Source organism: Neophocaena asiaeorientalis, unplaced genomic scaffold, assembly GCF_003031525.2.
Source record: "Neophocaena asiaeorientalis asiaeorientalis breed wild unplaced genomic scaffold, Neophocaena_asiaeorientalis_V1.1 scaffold44, whole genome shotgun sequence".
NCBI lineage: Eukaryota > Metazoa > Chordata > Mammalia > Artiodactyla > Phocoenidae > Neophocaena > Neophocaena asiaeorientalis.
The window spans coordinates 1111043-1138345 of NW_020173678.1; the positions used below are offsets into that span (position 1 = coordinate 1111043).

General features: G+C 61.2%; 1 protein-coding gene across 1 annotated transcript; it reads left to right on the forward strand.

The window, feature by feature from the left end:
* Window positions 1–2575: 2575 nt before the first annotated feature.
* IGFN1 (immunoglobulin like and fibronectin type III domain containing 1) lies at window positions 2576–26871 on the forward strand. The gene is given in 22 exon segments (XM_024749659.1): window positions 2576–2681; window positions 3152–3271; window positions 4320–4373; window positions 4376–4416; window positions 6291–6344; window positions 6346–6374; window positions 6376–6403; window positions 8463–8631; window positions 9654–9926; window positions 10656–15074; window positions 15542–15666; window positions 16322–16463; window positions 16804–17103; window positions 17564–17863; window positions 18366–18539; window positions 19400–19528; window positions 20851–21153; window positions 22114–22202; window positions 23319–23514; window positions 24181–24489; window positions 25169–25495; window positions 26609–26871. Coding segments are annotated over 22 exon segments (7950 nt in total).
* Window positions 26872–27303: the final 432 nt, after the last annotated feature.

The following is a 27303-nucleotide window of genomic DNA, read 5'->3' on the forward strand; positions in this document are numbered from 1 at the left end:
CAGCCACCGACTAGACGGCAGATTCCCCGTGGCAGGAGAGGCGTCCACTTAGCGCAAGGCAGATCCTTCCCTGCAAGGGGACAGTGGGGTGGGGGCCCCGGCCGGGTCCGTGGGCTCAAGACGTGAGCTTCACGGTTCAGAGCCGGCTTCTCTTTCCATGGCGCCGGGGGCCTGCATGGCTCTGGGTCCTGGACATCTGTAACGCCTCTTGCATATATTAGGGTCAAGACCAGGGCTCAGGTGGACCAGGCTTCCAGGCCTCCCGACAGAGTCCTGGATAGTTCAGTGCAGAGGGACTAGGAAGGCCAGCCATCCTGTTCCAGAATGTTCTACTCCAGTTACATTGTGCCCTACACCAAACACTGAGCCATCAGGGCCCCTTAAGTTCTAAATCAGTGGAAGTATCTGCTATTTTTTTGCCAACTATTTATTTTAATGCTCAAGCCTAGAATAAGAGCAAATGAACATAAATTAGGGGAAAGGATTGATTAACTGGACTGACTCTCTAGCCCCCACGTGTATGGACTTAGCCCAGGCCAGCCACTCTGCTACATATTATTCAAATACCATCTCACAATTCCCAACAACCCTGCAAAGCAGGTGTTATTTAATCCTCGTTTTGCCAAGTGCAGGAACGAAGCTGGAGAGGGGCTAAATTATCTGATCAAAGTCCCAGAGCAGGAAGTGGCAGAGCTCGCTTTCACGCCTGGACTGCCCGACTCCAGGGGCCATGTTTCAACCACCCAGAGAGGATGGGCCTGGAGAGAAGCTTCCAGCAGGTGTTTGTCAGACTCTGACTTCTCCCAGAGGTCCCCCCTCCAGCCGGGCATGGGTAGCCCTCCCTGGTGAGGGGAGGTGCGGGCGGGCTCTCGGGGGGGACCCTTCGGACAGACCGTCCTCACGCTCTCCCTGGAGGATTCCTGGCTCTCCGACCTCACCTGCTTTTCTTTCTGCACCGTCCAGGCTGGTCCCAGCCTCCTGATGGCCATCAGCTGTGGGCCCAGCAAAGAGTGTGCAAGCCCTTGCGAGCTTAGGGGTGACGACAGGCCTTGCAGCCGCCAGGGCCCAGGATCACTTGACAGACATCTCTATTTCACTGTCACGAGGGCCGAGCCTGGAGCCCTCTCCCAGCTCCTGCAGCCGCCCTGGCCTCCCTGTGACCCAGCCCATCTTGTTTCCATCCATCCGACCCTCCCCTCACAGCTGCGGTTTTCATACTTTCTGGTCAGAGCCTCTGAGCTATCCCTCGGTCCTCCAGTGTCACCCCGCACTGAGGGCCAGAGGGCTAAGAAGCCCCCCACCTCTCCACTGGAGGACACCCCCTCCTCCCTATCCACCAAAAGCTCTTCTTAAAAATACCCATCCGAGGGGGCTCCCTGTTCCCCCGCCCCGTTCCCTCAGCGGGGAGGTTTCCAGGAATTTGTTGGGGATACATACAGAGATTTAACGTAGCGCAGGGGTCTGCAGAGGGCCAGAGAGTGACTGTTTTATCAGGCCACACAAGTTCCCTTGCCACCATGCGATTCTGCCGTTGTAACACAAAAACAGCCTTAAAAGATATGTAAGTGACAGGGCGAGACTGTTTCCGATAAAACCTTATTTACAAAATCAGGGACTTCCCTGGTGGTCCAGTGGGTAAGACTCCGCGCTCCCTGTGCAGGGGGCCCAGGTTCGATCCCTGGTCAGGGAACTAGATCCTGCACGCCGCATCTAAGAGCCCACGTGCTGCAACTAAAAGATCCCGCACGTGGCAACTAAGACCCGGCGTAGCCAAACAAGTAAATAAAATATTTTTAAAAAACTAAAAAAACAGACTGCCCCAGGTTTGCCCTGGGGGCCAGAGTTGCCAACCCTGTGATAGACAGCAGTTTAGGGGAGTGGCCTGGGTGGGGCACTCTGGCTGGGGCACACCCTGCACAGCTGGGGCACCGGCCTCACCCACCCCGCAGAGATCCTGAGTGGACAGAGGCCTTTGGGGAGCATGGACCAGGGTCGGGGCTGCTGTCATGGAAGCATCCCGGAATGGGGCCCCAAGGCGCTGACCGCTGGAATGAGTCCTCGTGACCCGGGCAGACAGCCTTTGCCCTAAGGGAGGAGGCCCCCAGCCTTATCGTTGGCTGACACCCTCATGTGCTGCTGGACTGATGCGCTTGGAAGAAAACCCCAAGCCAATGCTCCCGAGGTCGTGTGTGGCTGGTGAGGTGCTTCCTGTCTGCGAACCGGAGCCTGCGGTTCCTGCACGCGAACCTCCTGTGTGCTGAACTGGGGGGGCAGCGGGGGGTGTAGGGTGGCTCTGGGCCCCTCCCTCTCCCTGCCCACAAGCAACTGCTGCGGAGACACCCTCAAAACTGAGTGAAATGGGGCTCCCAACGCTGGCCGCCAAGAGAGGTGCCCGGGAAGCGGTGGGAACAGGACGTGGGGGCGGTGCGAATTCGTGCTCTTTCTTCCACACAGGTCCCTGCAACAGATCCCAGTTTACCACATTCTCGCCTCAGAAAAATAATGGCCCTTTATTTTTCCAAATCTAACTCTATGTGTCCACTCAACACGGTCATGGGAAGCTGTGTCTCTCATCATGGCGAGGCGGTTGCCCTTGGGTCTTTACTACAAGCTGTTCTCCACTGAGATGCTCCTGGCAGGGGCCTGGGGGTCCTTGAGGGCGGGAGGCCCCAGGCTTCAAGGTTAGGATGGAGCTGTGGCTCTTTCCCGAGGCTGGAGCCCTGTGTCTCAGGACTGGGCCCCTTGGGCATCACAGCAAGGCCTTTCCGAGGTCGCCGTCTCCCCTAGAGAGTGGACCCGGGACCCACAAAAGACTCATCCCCTTCCCAGTCCAGGGAGAGTCCTTCAGGCTCCCTACCTGTTCCCACCCCGCCTCCCACCCGCGGCCCCAGCCCTGCTGGCCTCCCTCCCAGTGGCCACTCGCTGCTCCTCCAGTGGGGCGAGGGCCGTACCTGTGGTACCTGAGGCTGTGCTCCTGCCTATAGCACCGCAGGGGTCCTCGGGTCACGGGGACCAAGGCCAGACACCCTTCTTGGAATGGGCAATTCAAGTGCCCAGAGAGGTGGACAGAACGTAAGTTAAAACCTCAGTCAAGGATCCTGTCCATCGTCCCCACCTCATCAAACTACCCGCCTGCCTCTTCCTGCCACAGGGAAACATGCCATCTTCCGGGCTGTGGTCTGTGGGGAGCCCGGACCCCGGGTGCACTGGCATTGCTCCAAAGGTGACCTCAGTAATTCCGGCAAGTACCAGATCTCGGACAGCCCAGGCAGCAAGGGGTACGCGTCTCTTCCCCTGACAGGGGCCTGCCCTTCTCTTCCCATCCCCTAGAAGGTCTCCAGTCCCCAGACGAGTAGGAGATATTCCCAGAACCAGGGGTGGAACCAGCAGGCTCACAGGGACCTCTGCTGATAGGTTACCTGGAGCTTACCTCAAGCTCTGGAGGGAGGATGCCTGGGTTACAATCCCAGGCCCAGCAACTCGGCCTTAGGAAGTCCGTTACTTCTCTAAATCTCTGTTTCTTCCTCTGTAAATTGGGGTGATAATAGTACCTCCTTTATGGTTTTTTTTTTTTTTTTTTTGCAGTACGCGGGCTTCTCACTGCTGTGGCCTCTCCCGTTGCGGAGCACAGGCTCCGGACGCACAGGCTCAGCGGCCATGGCTCACGGGCCCAGCCGCTCTGCGGCACGTGGGATCCTCCCGGACCGGGGCACGAACCCGCATCCCCTGCATCGGCAGGCGGACTCTCAACCACTACGCCACCAGGGAAGCCCCCTTCATGGGGTTTTTATGAGCATTAAAGGTTTATGTAAAGTGCCCAGCCAGTGCCCGACCTGCAGCGGACCCTCAGTCGCTATTGGTCAGTATCGGTAATATTTACAGCTCCCCATCACAGAACACCTACAACGCGCTGGCCCTGGGCTCATCGTTTGACTTGGATTATATATTTTAATCCTGACCATTCACTGCTTTGGGGGTATTATTAACCTCATTTCATAAGTAAAGAAACTAAGGTCCAGAGAGGTTAGGTAACCTGCCCATAGCACATGCCAGAGACGGTATTTAGTCCTGGATCTGTCGGACTCAGGAAAGCCAGCTCTCTCTGCCACATCACGTGCCCCTGATGGCAGAGTTGGTCCATCCGCCGCTGTCCCGACCCAGCTTTTTGTCTTGGGGTCCGCTTCCCTGATGAACCCTTGCAGCTCGTGAGGACCTGGAGTGTGTCTTGTGTGTCTCTATAGCGTCATCACGTCCAGTGAACGCAGGGAGGGGAAGGCTAGTTCCCCTCCCCTGTTCCCCTGCCCTCGGCCTCTCTGCAGATCGCAAGCTGACCAGCCAGGACACAGACCTGCACCGCTGCACAGCAGTGAACACGGCGGGGAGGCCGCGTGCTCGGGAGGCTCACGGTCATTGAAGGTGGGCTTCCCCCCCAACCCCCCCAGCCCAGCCCTTGATGCTCAGGGCGTGGGAGAGCCCTGAGGGGAATCAGGCCCCGATGCTGGATGGGGAGACCACGGAGGCCGCAGCCCCGCCGGGTGCAGAGCCCTGGGCTTCTTCCGCTGCCCGTGCGCTGCCTCTGCGGGTGCTTGGGGAGGCTCACGCGCGCGGGTGCCCCCTGCAGCTGGGCTGGGTGATATTCTCTTGGCCCTGGGGAGCGAGGTCAGGCCCTGTAAGTGGGTTTCCAGTCCTGGTCTTCTGCTAACTCACTCAGGGGGCTTTGTTTTCTTCTCTTGGCCTCAGGCCGTTTTGTACAAATCTGCACCAGGGGGGACAAACAGGTAACACAAAGGCCAGATCCTTCCTCAGACATGCTCTGTTTCGGTTTGCTCAGTGTTTCTGAAACTTTAAATTAATCGAAGGTAAATGTCTGTTGGAAAGCAGATCTCGTCTCTGAGTTGGTTATGCTTTTGCCCACAAATAACAGAAAACTCTCCTCCAAGTGGCCCAAGAAACAAAGCCACTTCCTTACGTCCACGATGACAAGTCCTGGGTGGCGTCCAGGGCTCCAACCACAGCTCGGGGCTGTCGCTGGAGAGCCAGACTCTTCCCGTCCCACGGCTCTGCCACCCTTAGGGGTAGGGTTGCCACTCACCCTCGTAGGGTGGCTGCTGCAGACCCAAACTCAACCCCCATTCAGGCAGGAAGAGGGGGAAGAAGTGGCCCTGGGTATATCTGGCCCTTTTATCAAGAAGGCAAAAGCTGGGCTTCCCTGGTGGCGCAGTGGTTGAGAGTCCGCCTGCCGATGCAGGGGACACGGGTTTGTGCCCCGGTCCGGGAAGATCCCACATGCCGCGGAGCGGCTGGGCCCGTGAGCCATGGCCGCTGAGCCTGCGCGTCCGGAGCCTGTGCTCCGCAACGGGAGGGGCCACAATGGTGAGAGGCCTGCGTATCACAAAAAAAAAAAAAAAAAAAAAGGATGCTCCACTAGAACAGCAATCTAAAAATAATTTTAGAAGAATGGAACAATTTACCCCCAAAGACACTCTGCTCTGAAACCTGCAAGACAAGGTGCTCGGAGCAGAGTTTCTCCCGGGAACTTGGAGCTGTGGGGTGGGGCCCACCCCTGCCCAACTCTGGGCCCCTGCAGTCCCGACAGGGGTCAGTCTCTGTGACCCTTTCCTCCAGCGCAGAGGGGGAAGTTCCCCATCCCTCCTCCAGACGCCAGCTCCCGGGGCTCCCCTGGTCCCTGAGCTGCCCAGCCCGCTCCCCAGGGCCCCGCCTCCCTCCCTCGAGAACAAGGTGGGCCAGGAGCAGGCGTGGCCGCTACTGACGATGCGGACCGGAAGGACTACAGCAGACCTGAGAGACTGAGTGAGAAGATGTACTTAAAGCGCTTAGTAAAGGCTTCATTCAGGTCAGCCCATCAACATCGTCACATCATTGCCCATCATAATCACCCGACCCTGGGTACCTGTCTTATTTCTAAAGGCTTTTCCAGGGAAGGTAATTCCAGCCTCTTACCAGCTCGAAAGAGGACTGGGGAGCTTTTCCCTGGGTCTAACCTAGCCATAGTAAGAGTCTAATTTTTCTTCTGGAAACACAAAACAACTCGTTTGCATTACCTTGAAAATAGCACGTTATCAGCATGAAGGTGGTTCATCCAGCCTCCCATCCAGGGTCCCAGCTTGCCTCCTCTGGGCTTTTCCACCTGCTTTGACACAGGACCCAGCCTCCCACTTGTAAACCTGGCAGATGCATGCTGGGCGGGGCTGCTGGCGGATGGGGTCTGAGGGTTTGGAGCCCCAAAGAGAGTGCTCAGAGAGCTCCCTTGGCTGGTTTGTCTTCCCCAGTACATCAACGCCATCTCCAACCCGAGACACATCAAGGTCAACAAGGAGGGGGGTCGCAACGTTTGACCTGGAGCTGCATCTCGAGTTCTGAGAACAAGCTTTACCTGTATAAGGTGAGGCTGGAGTGGCCATCGAGGCTGGGGGGGGGTCTTGGCAGGGATGCTGCTGGTCCTGGGGAGATGAGCCCCGCCTCCCGTGGAGTTCCTGCTCTGCTTGGGGTCAGCTCAAACCCTGGTGGAGACAGTCCAGGAGGCCTCTGACCTCTCACCGAGCGACCGGGCTTTCCAGCCGGGGCACGGGGTCAAAAGAGGTTTCTGAGAAGTGCACCCCTCTCCTCTGAGCTCTCTCTCCAGACACATCGCCGCAAGGACTCCAGGCGTAATGACACATCAACCAGGTGGTGGCAGGGTCGGTGTCTGGAGAGGGGTGCTGCAGGGGGTGGCAGCGAAGCAGCACACTGTCCTGTGGTCAGACTCCTCCTGGCTCCACCAGCTCCTGGCTGTGTGACCGCCGGAAAGGTGCTTACTTTCTCTGTGCCACTTGTGACGTGAGGATAAGGCAGCGCTTGTCTCCTGGCGTGTTGAAATGATAAACGAGATAGTGTGTGATTTGCTTTTCCGCTCAACCTCCCCCTGGCTGCCCTGCCCTGGCTTGCCCCATCACCCCCATTCCTTTGCTCCCTACTCCCTCTGTCTGCCGTGCTCTGCCGCCCCCCAGGGACTCCCCGGCCCCCCTGTGTAGTGCCGCGTGTGCCCAGCCCCATCCGGCTCCTGGACCCACATACTCCTTTCTCTCCCCCTGACCCCAGTTCTATCTCTTTCTAACAAACATTATATCATTTACATATTTATGATGCTTATTATTTCTCTGTCTCCCCGTAGAACTTTAGTTCCCTGAGGGCAGGAATCTTTGTTTTATTCACTGATGTGTCCGAGTACCTAAAACAGTGCCTGGCACACACATCAGACAGCTAAGTGTTAGCTACTGTTACTACAGCTCTTCCTCGACCGACGATGGGGTTACGTCCCGATAAACCCCTTGTAAGTTGAAAATATCATAAGACGAAAATACATTAAGGGCTTCCCTGGTGGCACAGTGGTTAAGAATATGCCTGGCATTGCAGGGGACACGGGTTCGAGCCCTGGTCCGGGAAGATCCCACGTGCCGTGGAGCAACTAAGCCCGTGCGCCACAACTACTGAGGCTGTGCACCTAGAGCCTGTGATCCACAACAGAAGCCACTGCAATGAGAAGCCCGCTCGCCGCAACTAGAGAGAGCCCGCGTGCAGCAACGAAGACCCAATGCAGCCAAAAATAAAATAAATAAAATTAAAAAAAGAAAACATTGAATACACCTAACCTACTGAACACCATACATAGGTCAACCCAGCCCTCCTTAAACACGCTCAGAAGACTTGTATCAGCCTAGAGTTGGGCAAAATGATCTAACAGAAAGCCCATTCTGTCGTTAAGTGTTGAGTAGCTCCTGTAATTGACTGAATACTGTACCGAGAGCGGAAAGCAGATGGCTCTCTGGTACGGGATGGTCCTCGGTGTGTCGGTGGATCACCCTAGTGATGGCGGGCTGCCCGGGAGCTGGGGCTGCACTGCCCAGCAGTAACCTGGAAAGATCAAAAGTCAAAATTCCAGGTACGGTTTCTACTCAGTGTGCATCGCCTTCGCACCATTGTAGAGCCAAAAAAAAATCACAAGCCGAACCCTTGTAGAGCAGGGACCATCTGTTTTTCAGCAAGTAGCCAGTCGTTCCAGGGCTTGGCTAAGGTGGGTGTGTGCATCAGTGGCCGGTAGTACTCTGCTTCCTCATGAATGAATGCCTGGGGGCCCGGCCACACCCGCTCTCTCCCGGCCCCTGCTCGGGTAGGAGCTCTGCTCCACCTGCCGCAGTGCCGGCTCAGCAATCTCGGGTGCCTCTTGCGTAAACTCAGCAGATCATTTACAGCGTGGTAAGAGCCACGGATATTCCTAGAGCATTTCTTTCCCTCCACCACGTGCTCTGGGCCTCCACCCCGCCCCTCTCCGCCCCACCCCTTTATCGTCCAGCGGTGTTGGTGTTGTTTGGTGCCCGGGCCGGTCGTCGGCAAGCAGGATGGGGGCAGGAGGTGCTGTGGACCCACTGAGGCCCTGGAGCCCCCTCTTCCTCTCCTGGCCTCAGGATGGCGAGACGGCCCCCTATGGCTTTGACAACCAGACCAAGCACCGCCTGCAGCATCTGGGGAAGCAATACCAGCTCCAGATCCGAGACCTGCAGCCGGAGGACGCCGCCATTTACCAGGTCAGGGTGCCGGATGCCGGCGTCTCCTGCACGGAGCTGGAGGCCAGCGGTGAGCGGTCTGCCCTGCCGAAGTCTGAGTGGGGGGCGCTCATTTCGGTTCCATCGCGGGGGGTAGGTGAACATGGCATGGCCCCCCTCGCAGCTGGGGAGAGGAACGAGTGCCCAAATGGTTAAATTATGATGACGCCTTGTCAAAATCTTGGTCCAAGGTCTGTGTTCTTCTGGTGCTGGGCTGGGCTCCACTGAGGGTCTCAGACATGGGGTACCTGGCTCTCGCCTGGCTCACAGGCTGTCCATAGCCTCCACTCACTCTCAGATCAGATCTGCCTAATTCTACGGCCTCCTCTCTGATGTGGGTCCTCCCCTCCCACGACCCCCCCGCAAGAATCTCCACCAGGTCGGCACGCTCCTGCCCTGTGCGGACCCCTCCCCTCCCTGCCTCCCATGCCCACACCCCACCGGGACTGTCCCTTCCCCCCTCATCAAGCTCCTTCCCTTCCCACTGCCACTCCCCCCACCCCTGCCCCAGCACCTGACAGCTCAAGGGACGTTGGAGGGAGGAGAGGCTTGGGGCGGGCAGGTAAATCATACAGTCGGGCTAAGTCAAGGTTGAAGAAGGAGCGGGTAGACCTCCAGCTGGCCTGGCGTGGTGGACGCGGAAGGGGGCAGGGCTCTGGGGGCAGCCAGACCAGGCTGTGAGTTCCGTCTGGACCACGTCCTAGCTGGGCAAGCCATATAACTTGTAGAGCCTCTATGTTCTCACCTGTAAAAGGGACATAATAACACCTGCCCTGGAGGTGGTTGTGAGGATTAATCGGACGGCAGGCGTAAAGCGCTGTGCTCTGCCTGTTGGTTTCCCTTCTGTTCCTAACTGCCCCCAGATAGAACGGTCCGATTTAGAATTCCAGAGCCCGAGTCTGACTGTTCACAACCTAATTATAACTTCTCACTTTATGTGGGGAAACTGATACCTGGGGCAAGGAGTGGCCTGTCCAAGGTGACAGGGAGCTGTGGCTAAGCTGAGCTCCCAGCGCCCTGCGTCGGGTCACACTGTGTCCTGCTCCCCGGCAGCCGTCCTGCCCCAGGCGGTGGTCCCGCTGGCCTGTGCCCACTGCGGGGAGCGGGACAATGCGGTCCTCGAGGGCACTTTCTCTGGCCCCTGCCCCAGCGCCACCTGGCATCGCCGGCACCGGCCGCTCCGGCTGAGTGACAGATACGAGGTGTTCGTGTCCAGTGATGGGCTGACCCACCGGCTTCTGGTGAGAAGGGCCTGTTTCTCAGACGTGGGCCGCTACTCCCTCGGCACCAAGCTCCACGCCTGCAGCGCCTGGCTGGTGGTTGAAGGTGAGTGGGCCACCCCCGGTCTTTCCCCACCTCTGCCACGGTGGCGGTGGTGAGACCTCAGGGCCCAGGAGGGCGGGAGGAAGGTGGGGCAGGGCTTCTGTTGCCAGTCCCCTGCTTTGGAGATTCCTCCCCCCCGCCCCCGCAGAGAATGAAGACGGCCCCCTAGATCTATTCTTGATGCCTGCAAGTGCAGGCCCTTCACGGCCAGCCCAGCGCTCCGCAGTGGCATCTGTTCCACTGGGCACAGATCCAGGATGGCCCTAAGGTCCCGGACAGGGCTTGGGACAGTGGCCCAGGTCTACTATGGATGAGGAGCCCCTGGGTCGGGCCGAAGGACACCCTTAAACTCCCCTAGGGTTCTGGGTTCAAGGTGATCCTAGGAAACTGTAAATTGGACATTTGTAAGGCAGGCAGTAGGGCAAGTAGATGTTTTTAAAAACCAGCCACCTGCTCGTGGCAAATGGCTTTTGGCTTCTGTATTTTCTCTAAAACTCCTCCTGAACCACCTAGCAGACTGGGGTGGCCTCGGTTACAGGACTGGGGCAGGTGATGATGGGATTTATCCACCAATGAGCTGCCACATTTGGCTTCCTCTGGAGACGGTCGGCTTGTTTCCCTGCTGGGGAAACTGAGGGTCAGGCAAAGCCGCTGGGGTCCGAGACGTGGCTTGGCCTGGGTTCACAGGTCTTTTCTCCTGTCTTTCTCTGGGGGCGTGACCTCTCACCAAAGCTGGGAAGGATAAAAGCCTTCTGACCGCGAGCACCGGCCACCAGCAGCAGGTACAAGGAGCCCAGAGCCCAGAAGATTCCAGAAGCATCCGTGGCGAGCGGGGGAGACCCAGAGAGCAGGACCCCACAGGGAGCTCCCTCCAGGGGGCCGGGCTGGCTTCTGGGCTCACAGCCGGCCCAGACAGAGGTGGCCTGGGTGGGCGCAACTACACTTTGATGGGGAACAAGGAGGCAGCCGACTCAGCCTGGGGCCCTGGACTGGCAAGAAAGGGCTTTCTGGAAGAAGGGGGCAGAGCCACTCCTCTTGGTGAAAATCAGCTCCATGGAGAGGGACGCAGGGACAGGAGCCATCCAGGGGGCTCAGGGGAGGGCCTAGAATCAGGGCTGGGCCTCGCAGGGGACCAACCGCGAGGTCGTAGCAGCAACAGCGAGGGGGACGGATGCTCTGGGATGGCAGGAGGCAGGAAGGCTGGGTCCCGGCGTCCTCAGGCTGGAGGGCTGGAGTGCAGTGGGGGAGGGAAGGGGCATGGCGAGGATCCCAGAAGTTGGCTGCCCAGGCTCAGTCAGGAACAGCCCTGGGACGCTCAGCTGGGACCTGGGACCAGAGAGCGGGCCCCGCAGGGATCCCAGGCTGGTCATGTGGGGTCTCGGTCAGAAGGGGAGGGGATGGAGACTTTGCAGGGGCAGAGCCCGGATGAGGTGGGGGGAGAGGATGGCCTGAGTGGGGAAAGGGGGAGAGGAGCGGCCGGGGCAGTGAAGGACAGCGGGACTGACCTGGGGGACACCAGGGGCCGCCGCAGGGTGGGAGCTCCTGGGGCCCTGGAGCCTTCCAGAGGAAGAGGTTCTAGCTCCATGGCAGGCAGGGGCCCTGAGTCCTGGGGCTCTCGGAAAGGTAGTGAAGCTGACCGTGGGGACCGGGGGTGCCCCTTGGGGTCAGGGGAGTCTCCAGGACACACCTCTGAATGCAAGGACATCCAGGGGCCGCCGATATCTGGTGGCGGGAGCATCCCCGTGGGGCTCGGGGGTCCTGAAGCCACAGCTGGGTCTTCACTGCAGGAGGCAGGTGATGGAGGCCCACGGGGGTCTGGGGATGGGGGAAGGGGCTACACAACCAGCCCTGGAGGCCCAGGGGGTCCCGGGGGCTGGGAAAGGGGCCCACAGGGGCTCAGGGGAAGAGAGGGCCTGGAGACAGAGGGGACCTTCGGCGAGGCTGAGGATGGCTCCAGCAGCCCCCAGGATTCCCGAGCCTGGACAGCCGGGCAGAGGGGAACAGGAGAGGCGGGCAGAAGAGGGTCTGAGGGCCCAGGCCCTTGGGATGACACACGGTCCAGCCCCAGCAAATCCGGGGCCCACTGTGGGCCTGGAGTGCTGGGGTCTGGTGGGGGACAAGGGGGTGAGGGGGGCACCCAGGTGGCTGGGCTGATGGGTTCTGGTCAGGGAGTGGATGCCAGAAGCCACAGGCTAAGAGGGCCTTCGGGCCCTGGTGGGACACTGGGAGACACGGATGGGTTCAGAGGTGCAGGGGCCATGGGGTCTGAGCCGGATTTCTGGGATGGGCCACGGAGCTCCAGGGAGAAAGGACCCGGAGGTGAGATGGGCCGCGGGGATGGCGCGGGAGGCTCGGCGGCGACGGAGTCTAGATTCGGTGATGGCTTCGGGGACCCCAGGGCAGCAGGCCTTGAATACGGAGCTGGTTACGGTGATGGCTCAGGGAGGCCGGGAGCTGGGGGGTCTGGTCGTGCTGGCGGTCGAGTCGCCTCTGAGGCCCCTGGGGGGACAGAGTCTGAGGCCAGGGGTGGTGACAGGCACGGCTCGGAGGTGCCCGGGGGGATGTGGTCTGGAAACAGAGATGGTTGTGGTCCTGCCGGAAGGGGGACTGAGGGACGTGCTCGTCCCAAGGGTGGCTCAGGCGGCCCTGAAGGAGGGCCCGTGGGTGACGCCGGGATGTGTGCAGAAGCCGGGGAGGCGTCCAGAGGCCGAGGGGGTGCTGGCCCTGCGGGAAGTCATCATCCTGGTGGCGGTCTGGGGAGTCCGGGGACAGCGGGGTCTGTGGGGCGAGGTGGCCTCGGGGCCTCTGCCACAGGGGCAGGACCAGGGGGCTCAGGGAGAATAGGGCCTTGGGGTCAGACTGGGGATTATGGGGGCTTCAGAGCCCCGGGGGCTCTGGGGGCTTCTGGAGAAGGAGGCCATGAAGATGGCTCTGGGGCTTCAGGGTCTCTGAGGGCAGCGGGCAAAGTGCGAGATGCGGACAGAGCCAGGGGCCTTGGTGCCGGGGGCTCTGGAGACGGAGCCAGTTCTGGGGGTGCTACCCGGGGCCCCCTGGCACGAGCTCCTCGCGCGGGCCCGGCCTCTGAGAGCCGGGGCGCTGAAGAGTCTGGTGAAGCGCTGGGCCCTGGGCATGGATCACGAGCTGCAGGGCCTCTGCCCGCCGGAAGCACATCAGCCAACGGAGGGGCGTCGCGGGGTCTCGAGCCTGGGGGCACGGAGCCAAGGGGTGTGGCAGGCTTTAGAGGTGGTTCAGGAGGCCTTGGAGCAACGGGGTCAGGGGGTGAGGCTGGTTATAGGGGCGACTCAGGGGGCTCTGGGGAGATGGCGTCAGGCGCTAAGGCTGGTTATAGGGACGACTCAGGGGGTTCTGGAGGAACTGGTTCAGGGGGTGAGGCAGGTTACAGGGACGGTTTGAGGGGTACTAAGGGAATGGAGTCAGGGAGTGAGGTAGGGTGTAGGGGAGCCTCAGGAAGATCTGGGGAGATGGGGCCAGGGGCTGAGATGCACTGCAGAGATGCTTCAGGGAGGTTTGGAGGAACAGTCTCACCACCTGGAACGGGAGGTGAGGGTGGACCCAGAAGCCAGGAAGCCATGGCACATGGGTCAGTATACTGGGCAGCCCCAGAGGGGTCTTACGGTGGCACAGGTCCCAAGGATGGTCCGGAGAGAGGCAGAGGGATGGGGCTCGTGGGAGGGGCAGGTGCTGGGCTGGGCTCCGGGATGGCCAAGAGGCCTGGCACCGCAGACAGTACAGCACACGGGAACGGGCCCAGGGGCCCAGGGCTGCTGGGGATGCACGGAGGCCCTCAGATGCTTTCAGATGGGCAGGGCTCCAAGAGTGCTTTGGGGGTCTCTGGACCCCCAGGCACCCCTGAGGCATGGGGGGCTGTTGGCTCGGAGGGAGAGTCAGGAATCAGAGGGTGGCAAGGTAGCTCTGGGCTCCCGGGGTGCCCTGGGCACAGAGGGGCTCCCAGTGGGGAGGGAGGGTCTGCAGGCCACGCAGCGGGTGTGGGCGCTTCTGGGGTTCCTGACGGTCGGGGGGCAGCGCAGGACGAGACCCGAGCAGGGACAGCTGCTTGGGAATCCGGACGTGACCAGGCCTTCTGGGAAGCAGGTCCAGGGGCAGCAGACAGGGGTCCAGCGGCTGGGCAGGGGGCGTTGGCACCTCAGGGCTCCGGGGCTGCGCAGCTGGGTGGCGGGAGGATGGGGGCAGGGTTGGGGGGCTCAGCAGGTACAGGCCAGGGTCTGGACAGCAGCCGGATGCCCGGGGAAAGGGGCAGATCCATGTCAGGGTCCGCCGGTGGGCGCGGAGAAAGCCACGCTTGGGGCCCAGGCTGGGAAGACCAGGGGTCTGGCCAAGACAGCACAGGTGCCAGGGACCGGCCCCCAGGCTCCAGGGCTTCAAGCTCCCTGCAGGAGGAAGATGCCACTTTTGGGGGGACCCATGAAGGGTCACAAGCCTCCTGGGGCTGGGAGGGGACTCCAGGCAGAGAGGAGGCTGGTGGGGGGCAAAGCCCAGGGTTCCCAGATGGCAAAACTTCAGGTCTTGGAAGGAGTAGGGCTAGCAGCCCAGGGGACTCAGGTGTCCCGGGCAAGGGGACTTCTGCTGGGAGGGAGAATGGCTCCACCCAAAGGCCTGGGGATTCGGGACGTCAGGGAGCCTGGGAGGGCCCAGATGGTCCCTTCGGCAGAAAAGTCTCTGGAGACAGGTCACAGGGGACCCAGGGGCCCGGCTCTCAGCTGGGCACAGGACAGAGGGGAGGAAGGGGCTTCCTGAGGGAGCAGGGGTCCCTGGAGGCTAAGGATGATACGGCCCGACGTCCAGGGGCCCTAAAGGAGTACGAGGGCCGGGCAGCCAAGGAGTCAGGCAGGTCAGAAAGGAGGCTCGGTCCATTCAGGAGCAGGACTCAGACGTGGTCCAGGGTCGAGGTTGGAGCAGCAAAGAGGTGGGGAGCACATAAGGCCAGAGACCCGGAGCAACCGCCTGGGGGAGAGGACGGGGGATGCCCAGGGAAGGCCCCCAGCTGTCCCGGCAGCAGGAAAGCCAGCAAAGAGGGCGGGTCAGACGTCCGCGGCCGGAGGACGGATGCCACCCGGAGTCCTGGATCCAGACACAAACCTGGCGCTGTTGGTTTCTCCCAGGAGGCGCGGGGTAAGTGCCTCTCAGCCGCCCTGGCTCCAGGCGGTAGCCAAGGGGGGCTCCCTGGACACTGGGGTGCCTGAACCGTTCCCAGACCCAGGAGTTTGTTGCTATCAGCGACCCCCATTTCCAGGGATCTCTTCCCAATTCAGGAGGCAACCTCTTCCTCCTTGTGTGGGGGGGATGCGGGCTGCATGGGACTCGGAGCCCTCCTGGTATCTGTCTTGATGCCCCGTGTCCAAAGCACTGGACTTGTTGAAGTAACTCGCTGTGGGTCCCCCAGACGTCGCCCTGTGTGACTTAAGGGCCCCTCATCTCCCTGGCTCCCCAGATCCCCTGCACCAGTCTGGGCTCTGCAGAGAAAACCGGAACGTCTGGCCTCGCTGGCAAGATGTGTGGCCTCCCGGGGTATGGTGGGAGGCTGGGCGGCAGGGGGATCCCTGGGCGCTCGTCCTCCACACTCCCCTGTGTCTCTCCAGGCCCTACAGGCCACTTCTCGCAAGGCCTGGCTGACCTGGAGGTACAGCGCGGGGAGGCTGCCGTGTTCTCCTGCACCCTCACCAGTGACCTGGGACCCGGAGCCTGGTTTAAGGATGGAGTCAAGGTACCGCCCCCCACCCCCTCCTTACCAACCGGTTTGCGGGGAGGGATGAGTGAAGCAGAGAGGAGTAGAAAGATTTTTCACTCTTCCTTATACCAACGCGCCGACTCTGCGAGAAGTTTAAAGGGCTGACAAGTTGGTGCGCTTGGAATAAACTGGATTTTTAAGTGGGCGTGTCTTCCACTCACCACTCCCTGTACACGCCCCTGGCTCTCCCTCCATATCCAAACTGCTGTCCTGCCCCGGCACCTCTGGAAGTCTGCCTGTCCTTCAAGGCCGGTACGGAGGCCACCTCCTTGGCCCAGCCAGACGGGCTCTCGGCTCCCTGAACAGCCCTCGACCCTTTAGCTGTCATCTCAGCAGGGGGTGGTCAAGGGCTCTGGAGCAGGGCCTTGGCGTCCACTGGACCGGGCTGACCCCAGTGAGGCCACTCACCGCGGCCGTGGCCTCTGGCTTCCGCGCCTGTAAAATGGGCTAACAGTGGTGCCCACTTCACAGGCCGTGGACAGTTGACGAGACACTGAAGCGGGTGACTGGCTCCAGCCGAGCACACAATGAGCGTTCAGTTCATTCCCGCAGTTGCCTTAGAAAAGGCCCTGGCCCACGGTGGGAGGGGCTGGACGGGGCAGGTGACGGTCCTCTGTGGCCTCGTTCCCAGCTCAGCGCCCAGGACGGAGTCGCCTTCGAGCAAGATGGGCTGGAGCACAGGCTCCACATTGCCCACGCGGAGGGGACCCAGGCTGGGAGGTACAGCTTTGGAGCCGGCGACCAGCAGAGCGAGGCCACGCTGACCGTCCACGGTGAGGCCCGGCCCTGCCCTTTCCTGCCAGGCGGGCTCTTGGCCGGCGACACACGCCACTGCTGAATGCCTGGACGTGTCGCCAGCCTGCAGCCCGCGGCGAGCCTCACCCTCGGTCCATGGGATGGTTTTAAAAAGCAAGCCACACGCTCCCCATTCCCGTCAGCACGTCCTCAGAGAGGTCCGGCCCCGTCTGTCCTGCCGCAGATAAAGCCCCTGGGTCCCAACCTGTCCATTCTCACGAGGTGGGGAGGGGGCTCTGTCTCTGGGCCCTTCCTTCCCCGCCCCCAGGTGCCCGGTGCCCACCGTCTTTGACTCCTTGTGCCCTGTCCTCTCCCCAGAGCCCCCGGTCATCGCTCCCGACATGATGGCGAAGCTGAGGGAGCCGCTGGTGGTCAAGGCGGGGGAGCCAGTGACCATGAAGGTCGCCTTCCAGAGCTGCCTCCCGGTCCAGGCCACCTGGAGCAAGGACGGGGCCGAGGTGGCTGGCGGCGATGGCAGAGGGGCCCAGGTGGCGGTGGGGGACAGCTCCACGTGGCTGTGCCTCCCCAGCGCCAGCAGGAAGGACTGCGGCCAGTACAGCGTGGCTCTGAGCAGCAAGGGCGGCTCCCTGCAGGCCGAGCTCACCCTGCAAGTCCTAGGTGCCAGCCTGGCCCCAGCCCTGTCCCCGGCCCCGCTGAGCCTTCCCTGGCAGCAGGGCGGGCCCTGGGGGGGGCTGTCCCTGGTATTAACCCTCGCGTGCATGCTACTTAAGACCCAAAGCTACCCTTAGCTGTCCTCGCCCCTCCTCAGACTGGTTTGGAATCCCACTGCACACCAGGCCCCAGGGATGTCGCTGGGGTGGGTGATGGCCCCCAGACCTGAGTTGTGCCAGCGAGGTGGGACCGCCTGTGGGCAGAAGGCCGTGCCCGTCTGGGCTCGGGGCTGGTGCATTCTGCGTCACCTTCCGGGGGTGTGCGTGTCGGGGGTGGAGACCAGGGACGCCGCGAGGTGTTGCCCACCCAGGACCTCCAGCCCCGGGCAGGCTCGTCTGCTGATGGGGGGAGCCCAGCACCCCTCCCCTGCGGCTCCTCTGACCCCCCTTCTCCTGCTCCTCCCCAGACAAGCCTCAGCCCCCACAGGGCCCCCTGGAGGTGCAGGACGGCCACGGGGCTGGCGTCTGCCTCTGCTGGCGGCCCCCAACGGATGACGGGGGCCAGGCGCTGCGGTACTACGTGGTGGAGAGGCGGCAGGCTGGCCTCAGCACTTGGCTGAAGGTGGGCGAGCCCCCTGCGGACAGCACCACCTTCACAGATGCCGAGGCGGAACAGGGCAAGAAGTACAGCTTCCGCGTGCGGGCCGTGACCGCGGAGGGGCCTGGGGAGGCCCTGGAGTCCGACGAGGTGCTGGTGGCTCCTGAAGGTGAGAGGACAGCCCGGGGCCGGAGGGGACGTGCCGGGCTCCCCACTGTGCCCAGAGACCGGGGGCCACCAGCCAACACCCTGGGGGTCTCGAGGCCCTTCGAGAGCTCTGTGAGAGCCTCACCCCAGCTTCTCTGGGACCTGGCGGCCAGATCAGCAAGTAGGATGTGAGGGGTCTTCTGCAGCTGTGGCTCTGCGGGATGGGGGTGGACCGGCAGAGCCGCTGTCCCAGGCCCCTGGGACGGACGGGCATCGTCCTCCATCTGGAGCAACTCCCAGGGCCTCAGGGCTGAGGGCCTCAGGGCTGGCTCTAGCCCCCAGGCCACAGTACTTCTCTGTTTCCACCACTCTTGCCCCCAAACTTCGGGCTGGCTCAGACCCCTGACACCCCAAAGAAGGGATAGCATGTGGCTGGCCCCAGATGCCCGCTCCTCCACAAGGACCCCCCCAGGAGCCGGCGCCTCTCCCAGCCCCTGACTGAGCGGCACCCTCTCTGCCCCCAGTTCTGCCCGGGCCCCCTCCCCCGCCAGCCATCCTGTCGGCCTCCAGCCAAAGCGTCACTCTGTCATGGACGGCACCTCGGGGCCCGGGCAGTGCCCGCATCCTGGGCTACCTGATCGAGAAGCGCAAGAAGGGAAGGAGCACCTGGGTGGCAGTGAACCAGCAGCCGGTACCTGGTGAGCAGCCTGGCGGTGGTCTGCATCGTGCCGGCCTCCAGAGCCTCCCTGGACCCCCGGCCCGAGGTGCTGTGGCTGTATCAACCAGATCACTTTAGTATGACGGTCTCACTGGTGGTGGTTTACCTCCCGGGGCATCTGGCAACATCCAGCGATTTGGGCTTGTCACACTGAAGGGGGAAGATGGGGGTGGCCTCTCGTGTGAAGGGACTGAGATGCTGTGGCATGTCCTTCGACACACAGGGCAGTGCCCTCCCCCCCGCCACCCCGCCCCTTCCCCCAACAAAGAACTGTCTGGCCCAAAGCCTGGTTTAGCAGAAGTCTCACGCCGCGTTTCTCTCTAACGTGAGCTTTCTCATCCGTAGGACAATGGGGAGAAGTGCCCCCGCCCCCTGAGTAGATTTCAAGAAACTGCTTTCTGAGCCCAGAACAAACTCAGAAAAGCCCAAGCCCAGGCTAGTAGGAGAAAGAGGGCTTCAGAGCTCCAGGCAGGCTGTGCTGGGTGCCAGGCTGTGCCCCCCGAGCCTCGGCCTCCCGTCTCTGGAAAGAGGGCCACGGACTGAGGACACCTTCTGTACCTACACTGCTGAGTGGTTCCGTTTTATTTAAATAGGACAGCAGCTCTAAGGCAGAGGGAACCAGAGCCATGAAGGCACTTGCCCGAGACTTCCCAGCAAGTTAGTGGCAGAACCAGACAGGGATTCGGACCCTGAGACCCTGAGCGCACGCTTCTCCCCTTGGAAAGGACGAGTCAGAGCCAGCTGGGGGCTGGGGGGCAGGGAGGTGTAGGGCCAGGCTGGTCTCGTCCAGGCACCGCCCGGCCCCATCAGGCGGGACTAATGTGGGTGGGCTTCCCACAGAGAAGAAGTGGACGGTGCTGGACCTGAGGCAGGGCTGTCAGTACGAGTTCCGGGTCACAGCCGTGGCCCCCTCTGGCCCCGGGGAGCCTGGGCCCCCATCGGATGCCGTCTTTGCTCAGGACCCCATGAGTAAGCAGAGTGCCAACCCGGGAGAGGGTGGTGGCCGTGGCGTGAGCAGGCCGGGGCAGTCCCGAAGGAGACATCAGGATGGCTGGGGGATAAAGGTCGAAAGGTCCTGCGGGCGAGGCAAAACTTAGGGGCCCCTGGAGGCTTAAGGCCCTACACTGAGACCAGACAGGCCCAGGAGCCAGAGATGGGGATTGGAAGAGTGCTTCCCCAGGTCAGCCCACTCACTGGGTCCCATCCTGTAAGCATCCCCCGGTGAGGGGGCATCATCCCTAAAGGGAGAGGGTGGTCATAGGGGAGCCTCGCCATCAATTCTCCATCCAGCGAGCATCTGCTCATCGTCACCTGCCGGGGGCTGGCATTGTGTCAGGAACCAGGCACATCCTTGGGACACTTCTGGTCTAGAGCAGCATTACCTGTGGTCCACGTGTCCACGACAGGCAGCCTAGGACATTTCCAAGCCCCACAGAAGAGAAACCTGCCCTGCTTTGTTTGATCCAAATTTCCCAAATTCAAGCAGAGAATACCTATTCCACGAAACACCTGTCAAAGCACCCCTCCACGGCCTACGGCTGTTCTTTGCGCCTCTCCTGAGCTCTTACCCTCATGAGCCCGCTGGTGACAAGCCCTGGGGGAGCAGCACATTTCTGGCCCTTGTGGATGTGCCAGGGGCGTCCTTCCGTGTCAGCCGGGGCCTGGGGAAGTGGCCGTGGGACCTGGAGAGACACAGGGAGTCTGGGGAGCTGGGTCCCCAGGGATTGCCCCCAGGTGGCTCCCCAGGTTTGAAGGCCAGAGCCCTGGACCGCCGTGCAGCCTACAGGGCCCTTTACATACCTCACACCTTTGTTCTGAAACCCTCGTGGGTGGGTGGGCCTGTGCTGTTATCATTCCCATTTTACAGGTAAAGAGCACAAAGTATGGACTAAGTACCCAAGGCAGTCTTGACTAGGAGCTTAATGCCCACAACAAAGAGAGAATTCTAGTCTTCAGGGATGTTGGAACCTAAGGACTCATCGTTGAAAACAGCAGATTGGGGGAATTATGGAAGGACAGTTAGGGGAAGGGGGTTGGCAGGTCGGCGAGTGGGTGGAAGGAGTCGGGGGAGGCTTCCCGGAGGAGGCAAGCCGGGATGGGTGGTGCAGACTGAGGAAGAGTCCGGGGTAGAGTAAGGGTTTGGGTTCAGGCAGGTGCTTTAGCAAAGCCTGGAGGCGGACCCCTAAGTGAAAGCAATCCCCAGCCACCCATGGAAAACCAGTGAGTGGCCACCGAGGGGCCTCCCTCGGGAGAGGTGACGCCGCTCCTGACACCCCGTGGCGCCTGGCCAGGACCCCCCGGGCCCGTGAGGGATCTCCAGGTCACGGACACGTTGCACGCCAGCATCACCCTGAGTTGGGCCCAACCGGACCCCCAGGACGGGGACGAAGCGCTGGGCTACGTGGTAGAGCTGGGCGACTCAGCCAGCCCGCAGTGGAGTCCGTGCCACGCAGGCACCGTGCCGGGCACCACCTACACGATCAAGGGGCTGCGGCCTCGGGAGGGCTACTTCGTGCGGGTGACAGCCGTGAATGACGGGGGCCGAGGCCCGCCCACTGCCCTGGACACGGTGGTGCAAGCCATGCCCGTCAGCGGTGAGTCCACCTCCCTCCTCCAGCCCAGGCCCTTCCTGGGGAGGGCCTCTGAGTCGCACCCATGCGCTAGCTGAGCCGGGACCCCCACCCCCACCCCAGCTTAGCGAAGTGTCACGTATTGGGCGCCTAGTAAGAGCAGGGCACTGGGCTAGGCAGGCCCTTTCAGAAACGCATTTTCATTGTAACTCATGAAAATCCTACAAGGTCAATACTATCCCCGATTTACAGATAAGGAAACCGAGGTCAGCAGTCCACTGCCCTGGGCAGTACCACTGGTATGCGGCAGAGCCCGGGTGCAAGCCAGGTGACTGACCCCAAAGCCCAGGCTCGCTCCGGAACTCTGCTGCCTCCCCAGCGTGGCCCGAGAAGGCCGGCTGCCTCTCAGCTCCCGAGTTCGCGTCAGTGCAGAAGCTGCCCCCATCCCTGTTACCCGAAGGCGGACTGTCTTCCCCGGGGGCGTTAACTGCTGGAGCAGCTGACCTGTCTTTGGCCCAAGCTGACACTGGGCCATCCCAACAGACCCCAGCTGTCCTTGTGATGATAAGAAAATCACACTGAGTCTTTGGCCACAACCCAGAGCCCGTCCTGGCTCTGCCCCAAATCCCGGGCTCTGGGGCCACTTCCTGCCTCAGACGGGTAGTTGTTTCATCTGCAAAACACAAGAGCTGGGCTAGTTTCTCACCATCCCGCTCCGTTCCAGCCTGACCCTAAGGCTGCCCCTGACGGCTTCCCTTTCTCAGCCCCCATCCCGCTCCCCGCTCCCCCAGCCCTGCGGCTCCCCCCAGGATTCCCCTCCGGCCCCCCCTCCAGTTCCTGCAGGGCCCCCTGTCCGATGTCCAGTGGGGTTTCAGCATCACTGGGCTGGCCTAGCGTCTAGTCCCCCTGCAGCCCTGCCTGGTTGGTGACCAGGGCTGGGGCCCAAATGCAGAGGGAGGTGACAGGCCACCCCGTGTGTTCCAGTCTGTCCCAAGTTCCTCATGGACGCCAGCACGAAGGACCCGCTGACGGTCAGAGCTGGGGACACAGTTCGTGTGCCTGTCCACTTCGAGGTGAGCACATCTAGTGGGCTGCAGCAGGCAGCCTCAGCCCTGTGGGCCTCCTTTCTTCCCGGCTCCTTTCTGGCCCCTAGTCAGGGACCTGCGCTTGTGCTGGAAATCCGTGTAGTACGGCAGCCGGTGTGGTTAGAAGCACAGGTGGCTGGATTCAAATTCTGACCTCATGGCTCACTAGCTGTTTGACTTTGGACACGTACCTTAACCTCTCTGTGTTCCGACGTCCTCATCTGTCAACAGAGGGTATTAATGGTAACTTATCTCAAAGGGTTGTTCTGAGGATTCAAGGAATTAATACTTGAAAGGACACACATAGTGCTGGGCACACGGCAAGTGCCCAGTATTACTATTATTGTTGCTGCTGTTGTTGTTAAAATCATCTGTGTGGGAAACTCATAGGCGGTGGAGTCAGACCCAAACCCAGATCTAACTCTAAATTACATGTTCTTAACTATTAGGCCGTAATCATGACAATGGTAATGATGACAAAAATATTTAAGACACACCAGGTGTTTGCTCTGTGTTGGGCCCCGTTCATATCGTTAACTTCTTGGGTCCCCAGAGAAGCCTGTGAGGTAGGTCACTGTTAGCATCCCCAGGGGCCTCTGACGCCCAGAGCTGAGGGTCTCACGGGAGTTGGTGGTGCAGCCATCAGGCAGCTGGACTGGTCCCCCCACCCTGGTCAGGGTCAGGCCACCATACTCTCCCTCCTGGACTATTGCAGGGACCCCCAAATCATACCCCCCCTTGGCACCCCAGCCTGGGCACCAGGGTGGTCAGCGCTCCCCTCCCACGAATCCTCCCCACTTCCGCCCGCCCTCGCTCCCCCAGCCCCGTGAAGCCAGATCTAATTCCTGGTTAAACCTTACAACAGCGGTTCGTGGCTCACAGAACGAGACGCAGGTGTCTGTACGGGTGTGATGTGCGGGGCCCTTAACGTGTCTGCAACCCCCCCTTTGCAGCCTCCTCTCCTTTTCCCCCACCCCTGCTCCCCCCGTGGCTCTACCCAGATGCTCCTCTCAGGTTGCTCTTCTCACACTTACACTTCAGCCCAGCTCAAAGCCATCGCTTCCACGAAACTCCCCTCTCACCTCTCCTTCCTCTGTGTCCCAGGCCGCCTCCATGCCGGACGTGACCTGGCTAAAGGATGGCTTGCCCTTGCCTAAAAGAAGTGTGACCTCCGTCAAGGACGGCCTCACCCAGCTCCTGGTCCCCGCGGCCAGCCTCGCTGACAGCGGCCTCTACGCTGTGATGCTGAGGAGCCCACGGGGGGAGGAGGCCACCTATAGCTTCCGCCTCAGGGTGGCAGGTGAGGCAGGCCCGGGCTGGGCCTGGTCACAGGTCTTCGGGATTCCACCCGCCTGGGTGTGCCCGTGACCGCACCCTGACCCTTCTTATGCGCCCCAAGGGAGAAAGGAGGAGGGGCCGGGGAGGGGGGTATCACTGTCCTTCTCTCCGGGGGCGGGTGGGGGGGGGTTGGGGACAGTTGAGCACAACCCTCCCCGGACCTCTGTTGTCCCTCGTTTCGGGTCAGTGAGCGGAGACAGTCACCACCATCACATCACTCCAAAGAGCGGTGGCAAGAATTGTCTGTGGTCCTCCCCTCGGATAAAGGTGGTCTCCCCCAGCCCCAGCCCCGGAGGGGTTTCTGAAACACAAAAACGATGGGCAACTAACAGCGAGAGCTCTGTAACTTGGTCTTATGGAAGCCCCCATTCTGTTCCTGTGTCATTTTACTTACAAGACAAAGTGAATTAAAATGAGTCTTTTTGAAGGTTTCCCACCCTCTAGCAGTAACTGCAGAACTGGCCCAGTTCCCTCTGGCTCCAGCCCCCTGCCTGGCGAGACCGTGTCTCCAGGGCCCTGGAAGAAGTGGGGACCACGGGCAGGTCCTGGGGACCTGGAAAGACTCAGGGCCCTGAGCAGGGCCTGGTGGGGCACTTCCGGCTCCAGCCTGACCCCTCTATCCCTGCAGCGTGCCCACGGGCCCCGGGGCCCATCCTCCTGCGGGAGGGCACGCTGGGCTCAGTGATCGTCGAGTGGGTGCCGTCCCCGGACGAGGCCGACGGGAGGGCCGCCCCGCTGCACTACACGGTGCTGACGCGCTCCTCCCCGCACGCGCCCTGGCGCCCCGCGGCCGAGCGCCTGCACACCTGCCGCTTCACCCTGGTGGGCGTCCTCCCGGGCCACAAGTACCACTTCCGCGTGGTGGCCAAGAACGAGCTGGGCGCCAGCGAGCCCTCGGACACGCGCCAGCCCTGGGTCGTCCCGCGGCAGCCGCCAGGTGAGCTCCGCGCGGAGAGCGGCGGGGACGGAGGCTGGGAGGGCGGGGACAGCCGCCGGTCCATCGCTCTTCCCACCTCCCGCCCCGCCCACCGGCACCCGGGTCCTCCGCGTCTGCGATTCAGGGCGGGTCCCGCTTCTTCCGCGGGGAGAACGCGAGGAGCGGAGCTGTCTGCGGGTCTTGGGTGGCCTCCCAAGTCAGTGGCAGGCGAAGAGGTAGACAGAGACCAGTGGTTCTCCGAAAACAGTCTTTTACAGTCAACTAGATGCGAACCTTCAAAGCAGTTGCCAGAAAAAGCAGGCCGTAAAACCAGACGCTCGTTCTCTCACTTTCACGAGTTTCTAAAGTAGAAAAATGTCTGCAAGTTTCCACACCAAAATGCTAGCTGCGGTCATCGGTAGGCAATTGGTTGTGCTTGGTTTTTATTCCTTCTCCTTCTGATTTCTTGTATGTTCCAATTTGTCCACACTGAGCGTGTGATAGCTTGTAGTACAGAAAAAAGAAGTCTAAAAATTATCTTAAGAAAAGGATAAAAGATGAGTAGAGCAGCCTTGGGGCCAAGTTTGCAGGTGAGACATGGCAGGAAGGTCCAGGCAGTGCCCGAGTTCACCAGGGGCTTGGGACTCGCCGCAGCTCTTCTCTCTTTCTGACCCTCCTCGCCTGCCAGTTTCCACCGCAGACAGGGTCACGGTGAAGGCTCCCAGCTACAAGGAGCCCGACCTGAGACAGAAGCCCCGCTTCCTGGTGGGCCTGCGGACCCACCTGCTGCCCCTGGGTTCTGAGTGCTGCATGACCTGCGCCGTGCGGGGCTGGCCGCGGCCCCGCGTCACCTGGTTCAAGAACGACCAGAGCCTGGCAGGCGACCCCGCCGTGTACAGCACCGACCTGCTGGGCGTGTGCTCCCTGGTCATCCCCAACGTCTCGGCCGAGGACGGTGGCAAGTACAAGGCGGTGGCCGAGAACACACTGGGCCAGGCCATCAGCACCGCCACCCTCATCGTCATGGGTGAGACGCTGCCCGACACGGGGGCGAGCTGGCCGGGGGGCGGGGGGAGCGGCGAGGAGAACCAGAGACGCAGCTCCCTTCTGCCTTCAGGGAGTCCTCAAGGGGCCCGTCCCCTTCTAGAGGGGTGGGCTGGAGTCAGGACAGCGCGGTTCTCCGCCTGGCTCTCCATGAGCTCTGTTATTTAACCTCCACCTTCGGCCCTCCTGGGGCCTTGGTTTGCCCATCGCAGTGGATGAGATCACTGGTGAGCAGCTCTTGGCTTGAGGGGCTACGTGCCACCCACCAAAGCCTCCCACAATGGCCTCGCGACCCATTTTGAATGAGAGAGAAAGAGGCTTCTTCTCGGTTGCACCTTCATAAATATGCCCAGAGAGGGACACCTCGTGCCCCAAGGCCACCCTAGTTCTCTCATGGGTATTCCCCAGTAAAGTAAATAATGTGTGTTAATAAGAAAACTAGCCTTTTTTTTTTTTTATTGTTAGAGTACGTTTCTTTTATGTTTTTTTTTTTTTGGGGGGGGTACGTGGGCCTCTCACTGTTGTGGTCTCCCCCGTCGCGGAGCACAGACTCCAGATGCGCAGGCCCAGCGGCCACGGCCCACGGGCCCGGCCGCTCCACGGCATGTGGGATCCTCCCGGACCAGGGCACGAACCCATGTCCCCTGCATTGGCAGGCGGACTCCCACCAACTGCGCCACCAGGGAAGCCCTCTTTTATGTTTTTAATTTTTATTTTATATTGGAGTATAGTTGATTTACAATACTGTGTTAGTCCCCAATAGCATCTTATATTTTGAATAGTTGTTAAAAAAAAAAAGTAACTCCTAAACATTTTTAATGAATCGGTATTGACCTTTGTTCAGCAATGGCCCTTTCAACCCCGGGAAAGGAACGCTGCGAAGTGCCCCCCTCGTGTGCACAGCACACCTATCGTTTGGGGGAGGTTACGGTTCCCCACGGGGCCAGGGAAGAACTTTGCCCAAAGTTGGGGAGCATGTAGTGGCTGTGGATCTGAACCCACACGCCCGTGGCAGAGCCCCGAGGCCTGACCCCCTGCGGTGTCACGTTGACCTTCAGGACGACAAGCCAGGATCCTGGTCCTCTGTGTCTTGCAGAATCTAGCTCTGAGCCCCAACACACCCTGGAGTGCCCCAGCCCGTCCCCACAGCCTTGGAATGGAGGCAGATCCTCGAAGGTTCACTCCTCACACCGCACTGGCCTGGGGAGGCAGTCCCAGAGGATGCAGGATGCTGGCCGTGCCCAGAGCCCCAGGGAGAGGGGAGTGAGTGGGCTCCTGGGGGACCTCCTCCCGGAGGGCACGGAGGCTTTGGGGAAGACAAAGAAGAAGCGAGCATTCAGCCTCCCAGCCCCAAGCTGAGTCACCCAACAGGATGGCAGCGAGCCTCCTGCCTGGGGGAGCAGAGGGAACTGGATGTGTCTGCAGGATGGAGGCCGGATCCCTTGAGGGGAGGGCAGGACGGGCTGTGCCTGAGTGACCACAGTGAGGGGAGAGCACGGGGTGGGGGGGGGCCCGAGGACCTGGGCGGAGCCAGGTGTGTGTGTGTGTGCTGGGACAGCTGCTCTCTGTATGTTGTTTCTTTATTAAAGCATTGGCTAACACTGGCAAACCATTTGCAAGTGAATTTGGGGTCTGCACGCTGCGGGGAAGATTCCCAGTGCAGAGCCTCTGTGCCAGCCTCCAGCCAGGGGTGGGCTTCTGGCTGGAGGGAAGAGCTGGGTCAGAACCGGGCTCTTCTGCCTCCCAGGGCTGCGCAGTCAGTTCCAAGCGTGGGAAAGCTGGGAACGTTCC